This window comes from Larimichthys crocea, chromosome XV (genome assembly GCF_000972845.2).
Source record: "Larimichthys crocea isolate SSNF chromosome XV, L_crocea_2.0, whole genome shotgun sequence".
In the NCBI taxonomy this organism is placed as follows: Eukaryota; Metazoa; Chordata; class Actinopteri; family Sciaenidae; genus Larimichthys; species Larimichthys crocea.
The window spans coordinates 16,891,995-16,908,735 of NC_040025.1; the positions used below are offsets into that span (position 1 = coordinate 16,891,995).

A 16,741-nucleotide genomic window follows, 5' to 3' on the forward strand; every position below is an offset into this window, starting at 1 on the left:
CAATATTGCTCTGCATAATCACTGATACATATTTATATCCTGGGTTACATTTCTGTAATTTTTTGCCCTTATTCACAGATGTCCAGATGGACAATGACAGGGAAGGAAAATACCCACAGGGAGAGGCAAAGAGTCATTCTTTGTCTTTTTTTTTTCCAACTTTGATATAAATTCCGGACCAAAGGTCCTACTTTATAAGTGAGAGTACAAACAATATACTGAGAGTACATGCCATTTTATTTCAAGAATATAATCCATCCATCCATTTTCCTCCACTTATTCAGGGTCGAGTCGTGGTGGCAGTAGGTCAACAGAACCACATCTTCTGAAAAAAGCAGAGAGAAGCTGAGAATACAAGGAACGATGGCTCGTAGCAACAGTCCTGGTACCCCATACTCCTCCACATCCCAATTTACAAAGCACATGTAGACTGGATGGTCATACTCCCATGACCCCCCTCACCATCCCTGCAAGTGTAAAGAGCTGGTCTGTTGTTCCACAGCCAGGATGGACTCTGCATTGCTCCTCCTGAATCCGAGAGTCAACAATCGCTCGGAGTCTCCTTTCTAGTTTCAGGCACCCTAAAATAAACTTTTCCAGGGAGGCTGAGCAGTGTGATGCTATCAGGATCACCAAGATAAAAAAAGCCCCACCCCAACAATAAGGTAGCAATTCTTTTGGGGGGATCAAGAATATAATTTGCATGTAAATAATGATACCTGAAGACATACAGTCAGATGGGTGGATGTCTACTTACAGTATGGAAGCTCTTCAGCCTTTACATAAAATAATTTACATTCAAATGTAGGTTATATTCACTGAACTGAAAGTGAATTTTGAAGAACTAGACATGTTAGTTGTATTTCTATCCATATGTTACGTATGTTCAGTGCTTCATTTTTCTTTTTTCACAATCTGCTCCTCAACTTAAAAAAAGACAATTTTCCAGTCTGTCGCTTTAAGTCCATTTCTGGCGTCTGAAACAGAAATAAATCGCAACAAAATATTCAGTAGGTAATAAAATGTTCATAAAGTTGTGTCTGGTCATCCTGTGTGCTATCAATTTACACAATACAGCAGAAAGTAAAATAACTGTCAGAGAAAAGGCTATAAAGAACAGACACTTAATAGAAAACGGTTAAATGTACAAGAGAGGAAAAGGGATGATGATGATATGGATGGACTGGACTGATGAATTATGGGAGAAAATGGAGTACAGGGAGGTGGAGGGGTGGGTGATACATTTGACCAGATGGGTCCTGGTCTGCTTTATGAGAGCAGCAGATGCCCTGAGATCCTAGGCCACAGAAATGCCTGCAGTGGCTAAATACTGGAGCACTAAAGAGGCTGAGCCCAGTAACTCCGTCTAACCACATGTGCACTCTTTCTGATATAGAAATATAGGTTAAAGGCATTTTCTCATCCTACAGAAGATCAACTGTATATTAATCATATTCAGTTGTAACTTTGCATTAGCGGGCTGGTCAGAGCCCAGTGAAAAAGCAGGAAACATAGCTTATGTATCCTGCTTTGCTGCATGAAAAGAGATCTGAGACAGTACAATGCTTCAATGTTTGCAATATTTTTAGATTTATTTGTTTATTTATTTGTGCTAGTGACACCTAGGACACACATTTGACATTCAGCATCCCTGGAGAGGGATTGCCTATGTGACTCTTCCTGAGGTTTCTTTCATGTCTTCGCTATTAAAATGATTTTTCTTTACCTATTGAGGGTCTAAGGTAAGAGGGTGTTGCATGCTGTTCATATTGTAAAGCCCCATGAGGCGAACTGTGATTTCAGGCTATATAAAACAGATGAATCATTTTGTATTTATCAACATTTAAATTGAACCTGCATCTGTTTGTGCATTGACACAACCCATATTTAATAGTACATGCACTGCCATAAGAAACTGTGTGGTCAAACACAAGGTAATAACCGGTCGCTCCACTGTACATACAGTGTAAGCTGCTGCTGCTGTTGCTAAAACTGCCCCGAGCACCATAGAAACACATGACTCATCATGTATAACAGATGCTCTGCTCCTCTCACTGACTTTAGGCAATGAGATTTTGGGAGGTGCTGTGGGACTGTGGGCTTGTGGTGATAATACAGCTGCATACTAAAGGGACGCCATCTTCTTCTTTAAAGGGAGGCATCACCCTCTAGTGGAGCAGGTGGGTAAAAGACAGGACTGTTTTAAGTTGCAACTTATGTACACTTCGGCTACACAGGGAGGGAGTACTTGTTAGTAGGTTTAATCCATTGTTGGTTTTCTTTTCAAGGGATTTGTTGACAGTAAGAGAAATACAGAAGATCAACATACTTAACACACTACCTATGATAACACCACAATAATTATCATCTCTCATATCCTCAAGAAACTTTACTTTCACGGATGATAAATTAACCACATTGTCATATGTGTGCAGAGGTTTCCTACATGGAACTTACTGGTTGAATATGTAGACAGAACCTCAATTTAATACACTGAACAATGGCAGGGCAGTCGTCCAACATCAGCTATTGTAAAGCAGGGATATTGCAGCAACAGTTTGAACTTGAAATATACAACAGTGATGATATTGATGGACCCATTCCAGCTACATTAAGAAATGTACTACAGCTAAAGTCAATGTTTCATCAATTGCAGAGTTGTTAACAGTTGTGGCTACATTATCATCAGGATATATCATCACACTCTATAGTATTCGTCTATATAGCAGCTAATATTTGCTCTTTGTTAGGTAGTTTTACTTTCAGTCTTCCAACCAGTACTGATTTTTGCCTGTTCTGTTTACTGCTTTTAGGCACTAAATCATCAATGATCCAATGTTACTAATTTGAGATATTTACCTTGTTGAAAGTGAATGATCTGTAGTATAACCCCTTTTACTAAACATACCTTGGATTAGGATTACATACTGCACAGATTAAAAGTTTAAAATAATGTCTTTGCATAGTCAGTTGGAAATCTTTGGGAAAAGCCACTAACCTTCATGCAAAGCTATACAATATAACAAACAAAAGTGTCGGTGATGCAGATCACTGAAAAAGTGCAGAACTTTGAATCAATACACAGTATTAGGTCTATCTGAAGGACGTCTTCTGATTGTCTTCATCCATCAGTGATCCTCTGTCACCCCTTTAAGGCGAAGCTCCTCTTGAACTCTAAACAAATAATCTGGATCTGGATATCCAAAACTGGAGACAAACATGCAAGAAAGTGTAGTAAGTACATCAACAAGACAAAAAAAACCAACAACTGAAGATCAACTTGTCGTCTGTTGTGTGTATTCAATTACTTGTCTCATGGTCCATGGTCAATTTCTAATGACTTTTGCCACAATGAGCTTCACATTTGTGGTTTTGAGGTGTTCATGTTCTCTTCACAAGGAACTTTTAATTTCCCTAATGTTTTGATATATAACAAAATACTTAGAACAAAATAAATCCCATCAGCCACAGCTGTAATTAGTGTTGGAAAATGTTAGCATGCTAAAATAATATTATAATAATATAATATTACACATTTAGCTCAAAGCATGCTTAAATACAGCATCTGAGATCTGCTAGCAAGGCTGTAGACTTTTAATGTTGTTTCACTTTTAATGCGATTCACTGGAAATAAGTCAGACATTAATTAAAAATTAGACCTGTTTCAGTTGTAATGTAAGAGAACTCATGTGAAATTTAAGTTTCATTTGTCAGGATGAAAGTTCTAAATCTTCCAATACAGACAGCAAGATGAATATTCAAATGCAATAATGTGCATACCTTTGTGGACCACCGTCTATGTTTGTCTTGTGGTGAATGTCGTTCCAGGTGATGACGTTGTTGAGACCTGTGGTAACGGATCGTCCGATTGTGAAGATGAGTCTCCTGTCAAAGGCTTTCTTTAGCAGTTTCAGGACTTTCTGACCCTCCTTGCAGTCTGGCAGGTAGGCTGTGCGAGAGGTGCCGCTGTACCTCACCCCAGGGTTTGGGTGCTCAGGCTGTAACGTGGTAAACAACAGCATACATGTATCAAACACAGTGATCAACAATTGTGGCAATTTGTGACAAGACAGAAACACTGATGCATTTTGTAATATATCTGTATTATAGATTGCATTGGGAAGCAGTCCTTGACATTGTAGCTTAATTGATATTGGAGCTATATCTGAAATACTAAAAACTAAAACCCAGAAAGCATTCCTTTGTACAAAAGATTCTTCAGAAACTTTAAGATGCCTTTGGTGTTGCACAAAATCCAAAAATATAACCTCTCTCTCTCACTCTTCCACACACATCTCTTCTGTTTATATCCTGACCTATACATTTTTTTAAACCTGGGTTGTTGCTGTGTTTTTGTTTTTTGTGGCTCCAAGACGAAAATCAATGCTTACTTTTTAGAACTTGCCACAGTTATCACATATGTTGGTTTCATGTAGATGCATTAATTGGAAACAGACACGTTGAGAATAGAGCTAAAAAGACTACATGATTAATGAACTATTTTGATAATCAATCATTTCAGTAATTTTTCATTCGAAAACACAAACCTTTGTGAGCTTCAAGCTTAACGTGAAGATGAGTTGCTTCTCTGACAAAACAAGACAATGATGTCACCTTGGGCTCAGGGGAAATTGATGGATACCACAATTTCTTGGCATTTCATAAAATGAGTTATTATCAATTAATCAAAGATATAATCAGCAGATGAACTGATCATGAAACGAGTCATTAGTTGCAACCCAGTTGAGAGTTATCAGGCTTCAACAACTCTCTTTGGCCTTGTGTTTCATCACTGATCTATTTATCAGCATAATTAAAACAAGAATTCAATCTATCACCAGATAACATAGCTGTCACTTAGAATGGGATGTACGTCTCTATAAAACAAGGTGAGTTGTGAGGAAAAAAAGGCATGAAATCGAGCACACCTTATCCTCCTGCATCCTTACACTGTTTCTATGGTAACAGAAGAACGCACCTGTGAGATCACTTCCTCGGGATTCTCCACCTGTCTCCATACACTTAAATATTTTATAGTGGATGTTGCTTTAAAACAGCGGACTGGACCTAAGAAATAGAAACAGTTGGCTGCCATTTTATCATACCTATTCCAGATGCTTTAAATCCATGTAATACAAACACAAAGAGCGCCATCTGGTGGACAAATCTGATATCAAACGCATCTTAAATGTGAAGTCAAAGAAGAAGCTCTGTTGATGAGGAGCTTACTCATGTGGCCTTTAGCTTCTGTTTAAATCTGACAGCCTCACCCCTTGTATCCCTGATGGAAAACTGTACTGTATCACTATACATCCGCAGTGCTCGAAGCCGGGGAGGTTCAGCCAGCTCTGCGTCACGGTCATCGTGCCCTCCGGCTGGGTCCCCGTGTACTCTCCGTGGTAGGTGTTGCATATCGGACAGGCAGGCTTAAACTTGAAAACCGAGTCGATACACTCAGAGCAGAAGGAGTGGAGGCACTTCAACGTTTTCTTCCCCTGAATTTTGTCCAAACAAATGGCGCAGTCTTCCGCACTTTTATGGACTACATCAGTGTGGTCATTTGGTCTGCTTTCCATTATTTTTCCGGTATGTGACGACAAGTATGTTGCATTTCCGTGTATGGATGCAGATGGGTTGGTATATGTCTGGTGTTGTGTGACGTCAAAACATGGAAAGTCGTTCACTTCCACTGGGCGATGCACCACCATGTGCAAGGAAGTGGTGCAAACACTGACTTCTGATTGGTCTTGATTTGTTATAGGCGGGCCTGACGAGAACATGTAGATTTGATTAGTAGTCTATTACTACTACTACTTATCTGAGTTAGTAATTACTTTGCAGATAAAGCTTTTAAAAAAACTTTACCAGCTGTATATAGAACATATATTTATTTACTTATGAATTACTTAAATTTACTTATTTACTCATGAGCTACATAGAATTTTGAATGAATACACTATGAATACTTCTTTACCAATCTAAACATGTGATGTGAAATCTTGTTAATCACCTTTAAACGCTCAACATATTAACCTAATATTAGAAACTGCCAAGTTTTGTATACATCAATAAGTATTAGGGAGTGACCATGTCTATATATATGATCAGATGAAAAACACACAAAGTACATGTTTATGTGTTTACTAACACAAACTGATTACAAATTAATGTATTAATCTAAATGCACAGATTAGTTATGAGATTAGTTTTGTGCAAGAGAACAAAGAGTCAGGAGTTTTCTGTGTGCTGGCTTTCAAAATTACTCAAGTTAAAGTACTTAAGTGGGTTTTAAAGACAATGGCTACTTAGATGTAAAGTCATAGTGTCTGAGAGGTTGTCCTAAACAATAACAATGCTCTACTTGCGGACATCTTTTCCTTATATGAAAGATTTCCTGGTGAAGAAAATAGTTCAAAGCATCCTACTAAGCATTTCATGACTTTGAATGTATATTTCTTGATAAAGCTGACATGCGCCGTTACCAGTGGTAATCTATTCTGTGTCAATTGTGTAATTTATTCATTCAGCATTCAGAAGTTGTTTATATTATCCTTTTTCTTCATGTTTAATATGACATACCCCCAAACTGAGTCTTATTTCTAGCAATACAGGATACCTAACAATTCATTTTATTTTAACCAGGCATTTTGCCTTAAGTTGACAGCATATATAGTTTAGGGGGCAGACAGGAAATGTGAGGAGTGTGAGAAGAAGATAACATGATAGCAAAGGTCCCCAGCTGGATTCAAACCAGGGCGTTGTTGTTTGCTTGATACACATCTTTGCTACTGTGACACCCCATTCCAAACTGTTTTTTTTATAGAGACACACCTCATACACTGGAAAGTTGACCCATTAATATTCATGATTATACTTAAGCCTAATCAAATATAGCCCGTGTCTTCACCCATTTTTATGGGTAGTTATTGTACAAAATTAGGTAAAATTAAGTATAGTGTGTACAGTATAGTACAGTACATTCCAGCTTTGTTCACTCTACAATAATGGTGTTGTCCACTAGATGGCACAAAGTGTATTAACAAAGTATCAGTATCTCAGCGTTGTAAGAATCTTTGATGCTACAGGGCAACAGTTCAGGTCGAATCTTGATTAGAGGCAACTTATTCCAAATGGACACTTTCCAAATGGACTCAGGTTCATTATTCAGTTGTTTATGATGCACCTGGTTTATTTCGAGCCTACTTTAATTATACAACACAAACCCAAACATAACTTTTTATTCAAGTATTAAAATGTAAAGCACATTATTCTCAACAAAGTACGAATGAACACAATTATAAAAGCAAAACTCCAACTTTTCCATAACAATCAATTTGTAATAATTGTAATCCCTCCACCTATCCATTCTCCTGGCTCCTCCTCAGTCATGTAATGCATAGAAATGTTTGCACAGTAGCTTTAGTAAACTACATTCCTGTGTCCCAAAAATACTTCAGTTGGTCCCATAACTAAAATAAAAAGGGGATGGAAACATAACAAAAGGGTATTTGATGTATGGATCTGACTAATCAAATTTAATGAAAGATTTATCACTAGCCAAGCAGGTTACTGCACTCAGCAAAGCACTTTCACGCATACAGCTTTATCAATTCTGAGGGGGTTTTCAGCTTTTGGACTACAAGAGTGTTTATGAAGTAGAAGCTAATTTAATATACAGTAGTATACATATTTTGATGAATGTGTAGTATTTTAACTTAAAGCCAGATAGTAGAGCTACAAACATAATGCTGTTTATCTATCAAATAACACTGAAATACGCCCAAACTGCTCATTCATTTGTAACATCATGCTTGACTTTTTTATTTATTTTTTATCAAAAGTGAATATAAGAAAGGCACAACAAAACCAACAAAATGAGATCAATACCCCACCCTAAATCAAATCAATTGTTCCCGCAACATTTTCTTTTATTTTTTTTCCCACTGCGTTACCATTGATTATCTATTTAGATAAACAAATTTACAACAGTTCCCTCATTTTAAATGAGACCATTAGCAGGCAAATCTCCCAGTTTGACAAGGACAGTGGCATAGATATTTAAAGAGCTTTTGTGCCTTTCATTTGGTTTAAGTGGTCTATATGCCCTTTTATTTGACATCGTCATAAATCTGGTAATTAGATGAGCACATTACTAACAACTGAGGTAATGGGCTCAACGCCTGGGAGACATCTTGAAATAACATGAGTGACCGATGGCAAAAAAACCCCAGGGGAAAGTCCTAATGCGTGTAATAAAAGGTGCTGCAAGGACATTGTTTAACATTCTTCCTCTTTCAGAACAAATGGGTGGGGAAAAAATAACGCTCACACGCAAATTAAGAGTTTCAAGCAATTGACATCAACTTGTAGCCACCAAGCTTATAGCTGATGATGGCTGCACGAAACTGTTTGCCCCGAGCACTCTTCCACATAGGAAGCAATAACCACAATGGCGACTTCACTGAAAAACAAACTCCCTTTTCAAAGTGCCTATGAGTGCTTTAGATTGCAGTAACTTCAGGAAATGAATTCTTTCTATTGAAGCAGTGCTATTCTGCCATATGATCCAAGTACTATCCTTATAACAGGTAATTAGTAACAATCAAATTAGAGACTTACTCAACAAACATTTCTGGGAAGATAAAACAAAGAATGTGTGCTTGTAAGAAAAAAAGAAAAAAAAACCCAGAGCAGAAATAAACATTAATATAACATAAGCTGTCTTCATAACATTAAACTTAGATTTCCTAAATAATATATAAGTACCGTGAATTCCAACACGCCATGATGCTCTTAAATAAGTGCATCAAATATCGGTCCTATTGCCGACAGTGACAGGTAGAGGACTGTGTAATACAAGAATGCACTGCACTCAAAGTATTTTCTTCCATATGGAGCACTGGATTAAGATGAACTCTGGAGGTACAAATGAACAAACAGAGGAACAACTAGTGGAGTGATGTGGGCTCTGCTGCAGCATTAGACATCTGTCTGCTGAGGGCCTTGTCTTCGGCCATCCTATAAGGGACGGACAGTCTCAGAGCACAACCTGGAGCTGAGTCACGTCGACCTCAAGGACATTCGGAAAAATCCTACAATGTCTTGGAAGAGTCTGTCATTTTCATGCTGTCAGTCTGCCGTGATGCCTTTCTCTCTGAGCTCCTCTGTCACTCGCACCAGGTAAGTGGGGTCTGGGTAGCCAAAACTGTCAGGAGAAATAAAAAAGCCATCACTGCATTTGTATGAGTTCAGGCAGCAATAGTTCCATCTAGCCAAGGTCATCAACTGAAAGCATTTCCTTGTCAGGAACTTAAATTACATCTGTCACTCTTTACTTGGCCTTTTTCTCAGATACCACACCTCTTAAGGAAGTTGTTGTGGCTATTACCAAATCAAACCTCAATGGCAATTCGCCTCTAGCTAAAAGGCCATACATACCAGCGGGGCCCGCCCCATATTGAGGTCTTGTGGTGTATGTCATTCCAGGTGATGACGTTTTGCATGCCCGTAGTCATGGAGGTACCAATGGTGAAGATAAGGCGCTGTTCGAAGGCCCGGCGCAGCAGGCCCAGCACACGGTTCCCCTCTGGGCTGTCAGGGAGGTAGGCCACACGGTCTGTTCCTGGGTACCGGACACCTGGGTTGGGATGTTCTGGCTGTTGGTAACAAAAGAGTAAAAACATTAATGGCTTTAAAACAATTGCATCCATTTGTTGGGATATGTGACACTATTGCAACAGTGATTGGGTTACCACAGTCATGTCTTGTGTATTTTTAACTGCATTTGCTACATGTTTCTGTGATTAGTGTGTTTGCAACAGTTTCTTCAATCCAAAACAGTTTTCTCCTCCCAGAGATAATAAAGGCAACTTTAAACCTTGGGATAAAGAACCTTGAGATATCAGCTACTTCTGACCTCTGCAAGATATTCATTTCCATTGAAGGGGAAATTCCACTGATTTTTACACATAAAAGGTCAGATTACAGTACATGCCAGGGGAAGTGCTAAAGCTTGTGAAAACAGTTTTATAATATCTAACGGGGAGGAGCTTTGTAGAATCTGAGAAAAAATGCAGATGTCCTTAGGGACAATCTCAGCCTGGACTACGTGTTTATAACAGAAAGCCTGTGTTACAAACTGAGAACATGGAGTTTGAAAGACATTATACTTTATATATACACCGGTATACATAAAATGTACACAGCAATGCACCAACAGAAGTAGGGAAGAAGAGTCTGCAAGCTAGTAAACATAAATAACTAACATAACAGGATTTTATATGCTTTTTAAAAAAATGTTATTAGGATGGAAATGCACTCAACACCTTTGTTAGACCACAGGGATACACACAATGTACATTTTGTTTGTTTATAAGAAATAAAAGTCAATTAATTAAAAAGTGACACCTCGTTCAGATCCTGTGTTTCAAGTTTTGTGGCGCAATTACACTAAACTTGTGTTTATAATTAGATCCAAGATTAATTGGATGTATTTCCTTCTGGAACTGGATATTAGGCGTTGGATGTAACATGGGAGTGGATAAATATTAAAGTGTAAACCAAATAGACAAGATTTGCACAATCAAGCAGAGGGGTCAGGTTGTTTAAAAAGACCGCACGGTTTCCTGTAGTATTACCTATATACACAGTTATAGTTAATAAGTAAAAGCAGTTAGATTTATGCCAAATTAAGACCATATTATCCAAAACAACTGAGTTTCATTGCATCCACAGATGATGATCATAGTTATTCCAGTTACACTGACTGGCACAAACAGACTGCATGTGCACATGCTCTTGGTCTACTCACCGCCTGTAGGCCAGGAGGGAAGCTGTAGATGATGCAGACACACCCATAGCCTTCATGGCCAGGAAGCTCCAGGTCAGGATCTCGCTCCACGATCATTGAACCATTGGCAGGCTGGTTTCCAATCAACTGCCCGTAAACCAGCCGACACACAGGACACGCTTTCTTCACTTTAAAGGCTTGATCCAGACAAGAGCGACAGAACGAATGGCCACATCTCTCCAAGGTAGTCTTCTCCACTATGTCTCCCATGCAGATTGAACAAGTTTTGTTGTCCTCTGCCTCACTGTGGGAAGCCAAACTAGAATCCATGTCCTTCCTCTGGGCTGCCTCGTGGAGCATGGCGCAGGCTTCCTCATCAGCAGGCTTCCTGAACCTCTGTTGCTGTCTCTGGGAGCGCCGAGGCTGGGGAGGTGGAGGCTGAAGCAGGCTCCCCTCTCCGTTTGGCTCCAGGACTCCCACACAGGGCAGCAGAGTCCTCTTCCTCTTGGGTCCCCCCTCCTGTTTGCTCATTTCTTTGCGGGCACAGCGGCATAAGTCAATGAAGGCTTTTCGTGTCTCGCTGGAGATGGGTCCATCCATCACACCAGCTCCCGAGCTCCTGGAGCCTTCCACCGGCTGCAGCCTCACGGCGCAGCAGCCCCCCCTTTCTCCTCGCCTAATGATACCAGCACTCATCCCCTGCTTGTGCTGGAAGTCAATGAGCCAGGGCCGCCCAGCTGCAGCCAGGTAATCCCAAACCGCCTGTGAAACCAGTACCTCATCACTGCCCTGGCCAGCACGCACACTCATCTCATCAGAAGAAACTGCACAGAGAGGCACAAAAAAAAAGTCATCAGAACATCAGTGTACGAGCAAAGATACTCAAACACACGTGTACGAAGGTAAATCCTGTTGTAGAAGTTGCACCTGGCTATGCACTAACCCATTTTCTCAAATGCATTGTGGGGGAATTATCGTATCTGTTGGCTGTGATGGCTTTACTTTCGTTTTCTACGTGGCCTAACAGCTCACAGTAGAGCACATAAAAAGATGTATTCCAGCTGTTTATGTGTACAAGACAAAATAAAGCCATCATCCCTGTGTGGGCAGCTATTTGCAGTGGCTGCAGCACGTCAAAGACACACATAACAGGCAGTATCGCGGCATTGCCGAGGACGTATCAGCTGTTCAGCGATTCAGACTGTAAACAAAGGAAACTAAAGCCCGTCACACGCGGAGAACATGAAAACCAACCTGACAGCCACATGCAAACACAAGAGTGACACTTGCTTAGGTTTAAAGGTTACCTTGTGATCCCATAAATCCCTTCAATTGCGAATAAAGCGTCCTGTTGAACAGAAAAGAGAGAGGAAGACAAGCTGAAAGGCTGATACAAACGTTGTCGGTGATATTTGAGCCATTCTCCGCAACACCAAAGGGAAATTCAAAGATTTCGCAACATTAGCTTGGACTTTAATACGCGGTCTCGTTAACATTTATTTATTTAAGTGTGTGTGTGTGTGTGGATGGAGGGGGGGTTCCCACCTCGTTACTTCGGTACCTCACCCTTTGCCGTAGCTTGTCACTGCCCGTCAGGGAGGTTTCTGGCTCGGATTAAAGAGCCCAGTGCTCCATCAGAGGAGGCCTTTATTTCTGACGTGCTGCTGCAGTTTATCCGCGGATAATTAGTCTTTTGTAGTCAAGACATGATATCCAAATGTATTCCCGGCTCATAGCTCTTTAGGTTTCCAACAGCCCCTCCCTGGCCCTGGCAAATGCCATCCAAATCCTGCACCTCGTCTCCAAGTCTCGCCTGTGTTTGCCTTCCTCGTACGTCCTTGGGCTAGGCGTAACACAGAGTAAATAGCATTTGTAGTTGCTCTTCTTATCTGGCTCCGAACACGCTCGCTGTGTGACTTCTTTCTCCAGGCAGATTAATTATTTGCCTTTTCTTCTCATTTTTTTTTTTGGAGTTGTTTCGCTTTCAAACCGCGTCCTCCCCCTGTTGACTGTACAGGAGCAAACATACACATTAATAATAAGGGAACTGGGACCTACGAGGAAATGTGACCAGGAAGTTCGTCACCAGGCGTGTGTTTGTAGGTTTTTTGTTTTTTTTCTATGCTCCGAGTGAATCATACTTTTGTCGTGATTACCAGCTTTCATGATAACACAACGCACAATACACACACACAAGTGTCCAACCTACGTGTCGTCGAGGGAATACCCACTCATTCAGTTATGATGCAAATGAAGTCTTTCACGTTTATTGTTAAATGTTGATACTTTTGACAGAATACATTTTTTATACATGCATACAACTAGAGCCTTTTAGTGAACACATTACTAAAATTCTATTTAACTGTCATAAAAAAGTATTGGCTTCTCTAGTTATAATAATAATCATAATAATAATAATAATAATAATAATAATAATAATGTTTCCTTTTGATTGACACTGTCACAAAGGGTTTGTACTAAATGTTTTAATGAGAAAGGTACTCTATTTTACTGTTGAATGTCATGAAAGATACAGATACAGACACTAAAACAGGTTGAATGTCATGAAAGATACAGATACAGACACTAAAACAGACTAAACTTATGGACAAGGAGGGCAATTGCTCTGTGTTAGAAGAGTACAGATCATCGAGGATGTGTTCTGGAAAGACTAACCTACATTGCTAAGGGCAAGCAGAAAGACTTTGTCAAGCTCTGGAAACCTTACATGAATATCATTAAAGATGGAAATGTGAGCTTTACCTGAAAGGAAATTGTAAAAGATGTTGGGAAATATTTATTTTATTTGTATTCTACCTTATATTGGTGCAAGTGGGTAACTGCATGTGCGTGTGTGGGTGTGTGTCTGTGTAAGTGCATGCAGTCTCAAACTGTATTGTTAATGTACAGTATGTCTTCCTTAGAGAATGGTATAAGAAAAAGGCAATAAACATATTGTGGAAAAGAAGACACTGTCACGAAGGTGTTCATGTAAGTTCATTGATTAATCAATTAACTTATCACTGAGTCAATCCCAAAGTCCATCCCAAGTTACAGGAGTGGTGTCTTGAAGGAGCACTTTTTCTTTGACCAACGAAAAAACCTCACTCAGTTTACAAATTAAACTTGTACAAGCAGAATATTAGCACTTTTGAGATGCTGTTACAACCATATTGGCATTTTTCACTTGAGAAATTGCAGTGTTTTGCAATCCGGGGTTGTTGTTTTGGTGCTCTCAGCTCTGTAATCTAATGATTTAGAGTTGGCTGCAAAACAAAATTGCATTTACTTCTGATTGAGAAAGTCATTTCTCCAATAAGACAAAAATGCAGCATTCCAGAGGTGCTTCAGTCAGTCAGACTGTCTGCTCCATTTGCACACAGACTTTTGAAAGGAATAAATAATATAGACAAAAGTTTTAAAAAAAGCAAATTTGTTGAGGTAGGCTGTGCACTTAAAATATGGGAAACACAGTCTCCATTCTGCTGCTTTTCACTTAATGCAGTAGTGTAAACCTGGGTTTTGCTCAATCACATACTGTATGACAGGAGACATTGTCTTTGTCTAAAACTGACAATATGTTTCAACACCTACAGATGAATTTCAACACCTACTGATTCATATCAACCTCTGTAATGGATCTGCCATTATATTGAAATCAGTGATTTCTTCTTGCCATCAAAAAGAAGTGAAAATGATTGATGAGTTTTTCCTCTTTCATTTAAAAAACACTGCTGACACAAGGGTATCAGAAAATTCAGAGCTTGTGCAAAATGTACCAGCAAGGCTTTTAGTAGAACCACAGTATAATCTGTTTCTCCATCTATTTTGGTTCTTGGTTAGATTTAGGATTTGCTGATGTGACAGTTGGCCCTGGCTGTCAGTGGCCCATAGGCTTTGGATCACCCTGTTTAAAGAACTTATGCCAACATAACACAATATATTTAATTTCCCTAAGCACATTTAAGACTGTGATTATGCATGTAAATGTGGCATTAAATTGAGCTTTCTCAGCTAACCTCTGGACATATATAATATCTAATGGTGTTACTTCTCATGCTATAAACATTAGATTAAAACTGCTGAGATGTTTGAGTAATTTTCCAACTATCCCTACAGATAGTTCCATTTAGTGTTGCAAGCTACTTGGCCCAACTCAGCATTCACTCAAAGTTAGAAGATCACTAAAGTTAGTAGGACACTAAACATCACAATTTATTGTTATCTGAGTTCATTTGTGGTTTCCACTGCACATTCAAAACATGTAATTTTCAGCTCTTTCACTGTAGCCAAATAAAGAGAGAAAATTCACCCTTAAACATATTTTACATTCTCTTCTATTGATGCTGAATAGTCAGTATCTTCACACATAGAAAACAACCTCCCTAAGCTCAGCATGCAGGAGGTTCTTTTTTTTTTTTTTTTTTTTGGTAAAATGAGTACATGACATGAATGTAGGTCATTCAACTGTGAATCAGAAAATGAAGTCATATGCTGGGAAAGGACCCCCCACTCATGTCTGCGGTTATAGTGACCAAAGGATTGTTCCATTAGTCACTGTATATGGAGCAGCTCTAGGATTTGTGTTTGGCTGACATCATCATGGTCTTGCCTCTTTGCTTAAGGAAAGATGTCTCAAATTAAAGTGAAGAACTGAGCAGTTTTAGGTAGATCAATTGTGGATTTTTACACCTTATATCATTTACAATCAATATGAGCATCTGAATGAAACTCTCTTAGACTGTCTGCTGTGTGAGACTGGACTGCTATATCAGTTCAATGCAATCTTTTCTTCTTTTCATGAATGCCATCTGACGCTGCAGAAACTATTTCTGTCTCTGAGTCTCAACAGTATGCTTGACAAACTATAAATGGCTTCATTATTATCAGGCCAGTAGGCAAACTTTTGTCCTCTGGACCACACTAAAAAATAGAAATTAAGTTTTAAGATTTCAATAATGCATCCAAATTATGGCTTATTATCTGCCAGAGTTACTTAGTAGAGATAATGTTAATTCCCCATTCAAATCACATTGCAGCTGTAGAAAGCTCCTTGAGGTAATTCAGATTTCACTTATGTCTTTTATTTCTTTAATGGTGGCTAATTCATGAGATAAGTTCATTGTAAAGCTGCTAATGCCTTCTGTGGTCATCAGAGAGCTGTATGGTACACCACTCTGGCGAAATGTAGCACAGCTATCTGACATTGTTGTGCATTGCCTACAGTTCAGTATTTAACACTATAGTCTGCTCTAAGATTACCGCAAAGCTCAAGGACCTGGGATTTAAACATCTCTTTGTGCATGTGGTTCCTTGATTTACTGATGGGCAGACCCCATATGGTGATAGTGGCGAACACACATTATCAACCCTCATCCTTAACATTGTAAAGACAGCCTAAAAGACATTTATTTCAGAGGCTGCTAAAAATAAAACTAGAAGAATCTTTAGGATACCAACCAGATCCCTGCTGCAATCAGGAAGAATGTTCTGGATACACCAAGTTAGCACAAAGTGGTACAAGCAGCGCTTCTACACTCTATTCCTTATTACTATAATTGTTGTTCAATTAAATTTTATTTATATAGCGCCAAATCATGGAACAGAAGTTATTTCATGATACTTTTCATATACAGTAGGTCTAGACTATATTCTTTTTAATATTATTTACAGAGACCCAACAATTCCCACTTTGAACATGCACTTGGGGACGGTGGAAAGGAAAAAACTTTTCCCCTCAAGCAGGACCTGGCACCATGGCAGCCATCAGTTTTGAGTAAGAGAGGGGGAGAGGAAAGGGGCAGGATAGAGAGTGAGAGAGATGTACACAATACATTTCACTATGATTGCTCCTGTACAATTGTATTTGATCACAAAGCTGGATTTAACTGAATTGAAAGGCACATGACAGACACAAGGTGATCAAAGCTGGAAAAATAACTTATAAAGAAG

At 39.2% G+C, this 16,741-nt stretch overlaps 2 protein-coding genes across 8 annotated transcripts; both read right to left on the reverse strand.

The window, feature by feature from the left end:
• Window positions 1–1,573: 1,573 nt before the first annotated feature.
• Window positions 1,574–5,659, reverse strand: LOC104932903 (probable E3 ubiquitin-protein ligase DTX3). Of its 5 annotated transcripts, none has more exons than XM_027288974.1 (5): window positions 5,271–5,408; window positions 4,979–5,067; window positions 4,548–4,588; window positions 3,781–3,998; window positions 1,574–3,207 (listed from the first exon to the last, which is right to left on the reverse strand). In XM_027288974.1, exons 2-5 carry the CDS (start codon window positions 5,016–5,018, stop codon window positions 3,129–3,131), a joined length of 378 nt encoding a protein of 125 aa, XP_027144775.1. In that variant the 5' UTR covers window positions 5,019–5,067; window positions 5,271–5,408; the 3' UTR covers window positions 1,574–3,128. The 5 variants fall into 5 exon arrangements, with proteins under 5 accessions (XP_027144775.1, XP_027144776.1, XP_027144773.1 ...); XM_027288975.1 differs by lacking the exon at window positions 5,271–5,408 and adding an exon at window positions 5,230–5,256; XM_027288972.1 differs by lacking the exon at window positions 4,548–4,588 and having other exon boundaries at window positions 5,271–5,402.
• A 1,564-nt stretch (window positions 5,660–7,223) lies between these two features.
• On the reverse strand, window positions 7,224–12,883 carry dtx3 (deltex E3 ubiquitin ligase 3). 3 transcript variants are annotated; one of them, XM_010748255.3, is made up of 5 exons: window positions 12,335–12,883; window positions 12,097–12,137; window positions 10,811–11,613; window positions 9,439–9,656; window positions 7,224–9,205 (listed from the first exon to the last, which is right to left on the reverse strand). In XM_010748255.3, the coding sequence occupies exons 2-5, from the start codon at window positions 12,107–12,109 to the stop codon at window positions 9,130–9,132; spliced, it is 1,110 nt and encodes a 369-aa protein (XP_010746557.2). In that variant the 5' UTR covers window positions 12,110–12,137; window positions 12,335–12,883; the 3' UTR covers window positions 7,224–9,129. The 3 variants fall into 3 exon arrangements, with proteins under 3 accessions (XP_010746557.2, XP_010746548.2, XP_010746564.2); XM_010748246.3 differs by having other exon boundaries at window positions 12,356–12,882; XM_010748262.3 differs by lacking the exon at window positions 12,097–12,137 and having other exon boundaries at window positions 12,356–12,882.
• Window positions 12,884–16,741: the final 3,858 nt, after the last annotated feature.

Excerpts from the sequence above, each read along its gene's own strand:
- LOC104932903 (XM_010748235.3), bottom strand. The coding sequence starts at position 5,576 with ATGGAAAGCAGACCAAATGACCACACTGATGTAGTCCATAAAAGTGCG. Across the intron at positions 3,999-5,270 it reads TTCCATCAGGGATACAAGGG|CCTGAGCACCCAAACCCTGG; the intron begins GTGAGGCTGTCA and ends ACCACGTTACAG. Across the intron at positions 3,208-3,780 it reads ATAGACGGTGGTCCACAAAG|TTTTGGATATCCAGATCCAG; the intron begins GTATGCACATTA and ends GTTTGTCTCCAG.
- dtx3 (XM_010748255.3), bottom strand. Across the intron at positions 9,657-10,810 it reads TCCCTCCTGGCCTACAGGCG|CCAGAACATCCCAACCCAGG; the intron begins GTGAGTAGACCA and ends TGTTACCAACAG. Across the intron at positions 9,206-9,438 it reads ATATGGGGCGGGCCCCGCTG|TTTTGGCTACCCAGACCCCA; the intron begins GTATGTATGGCC and ends TTCTCCTGACAG.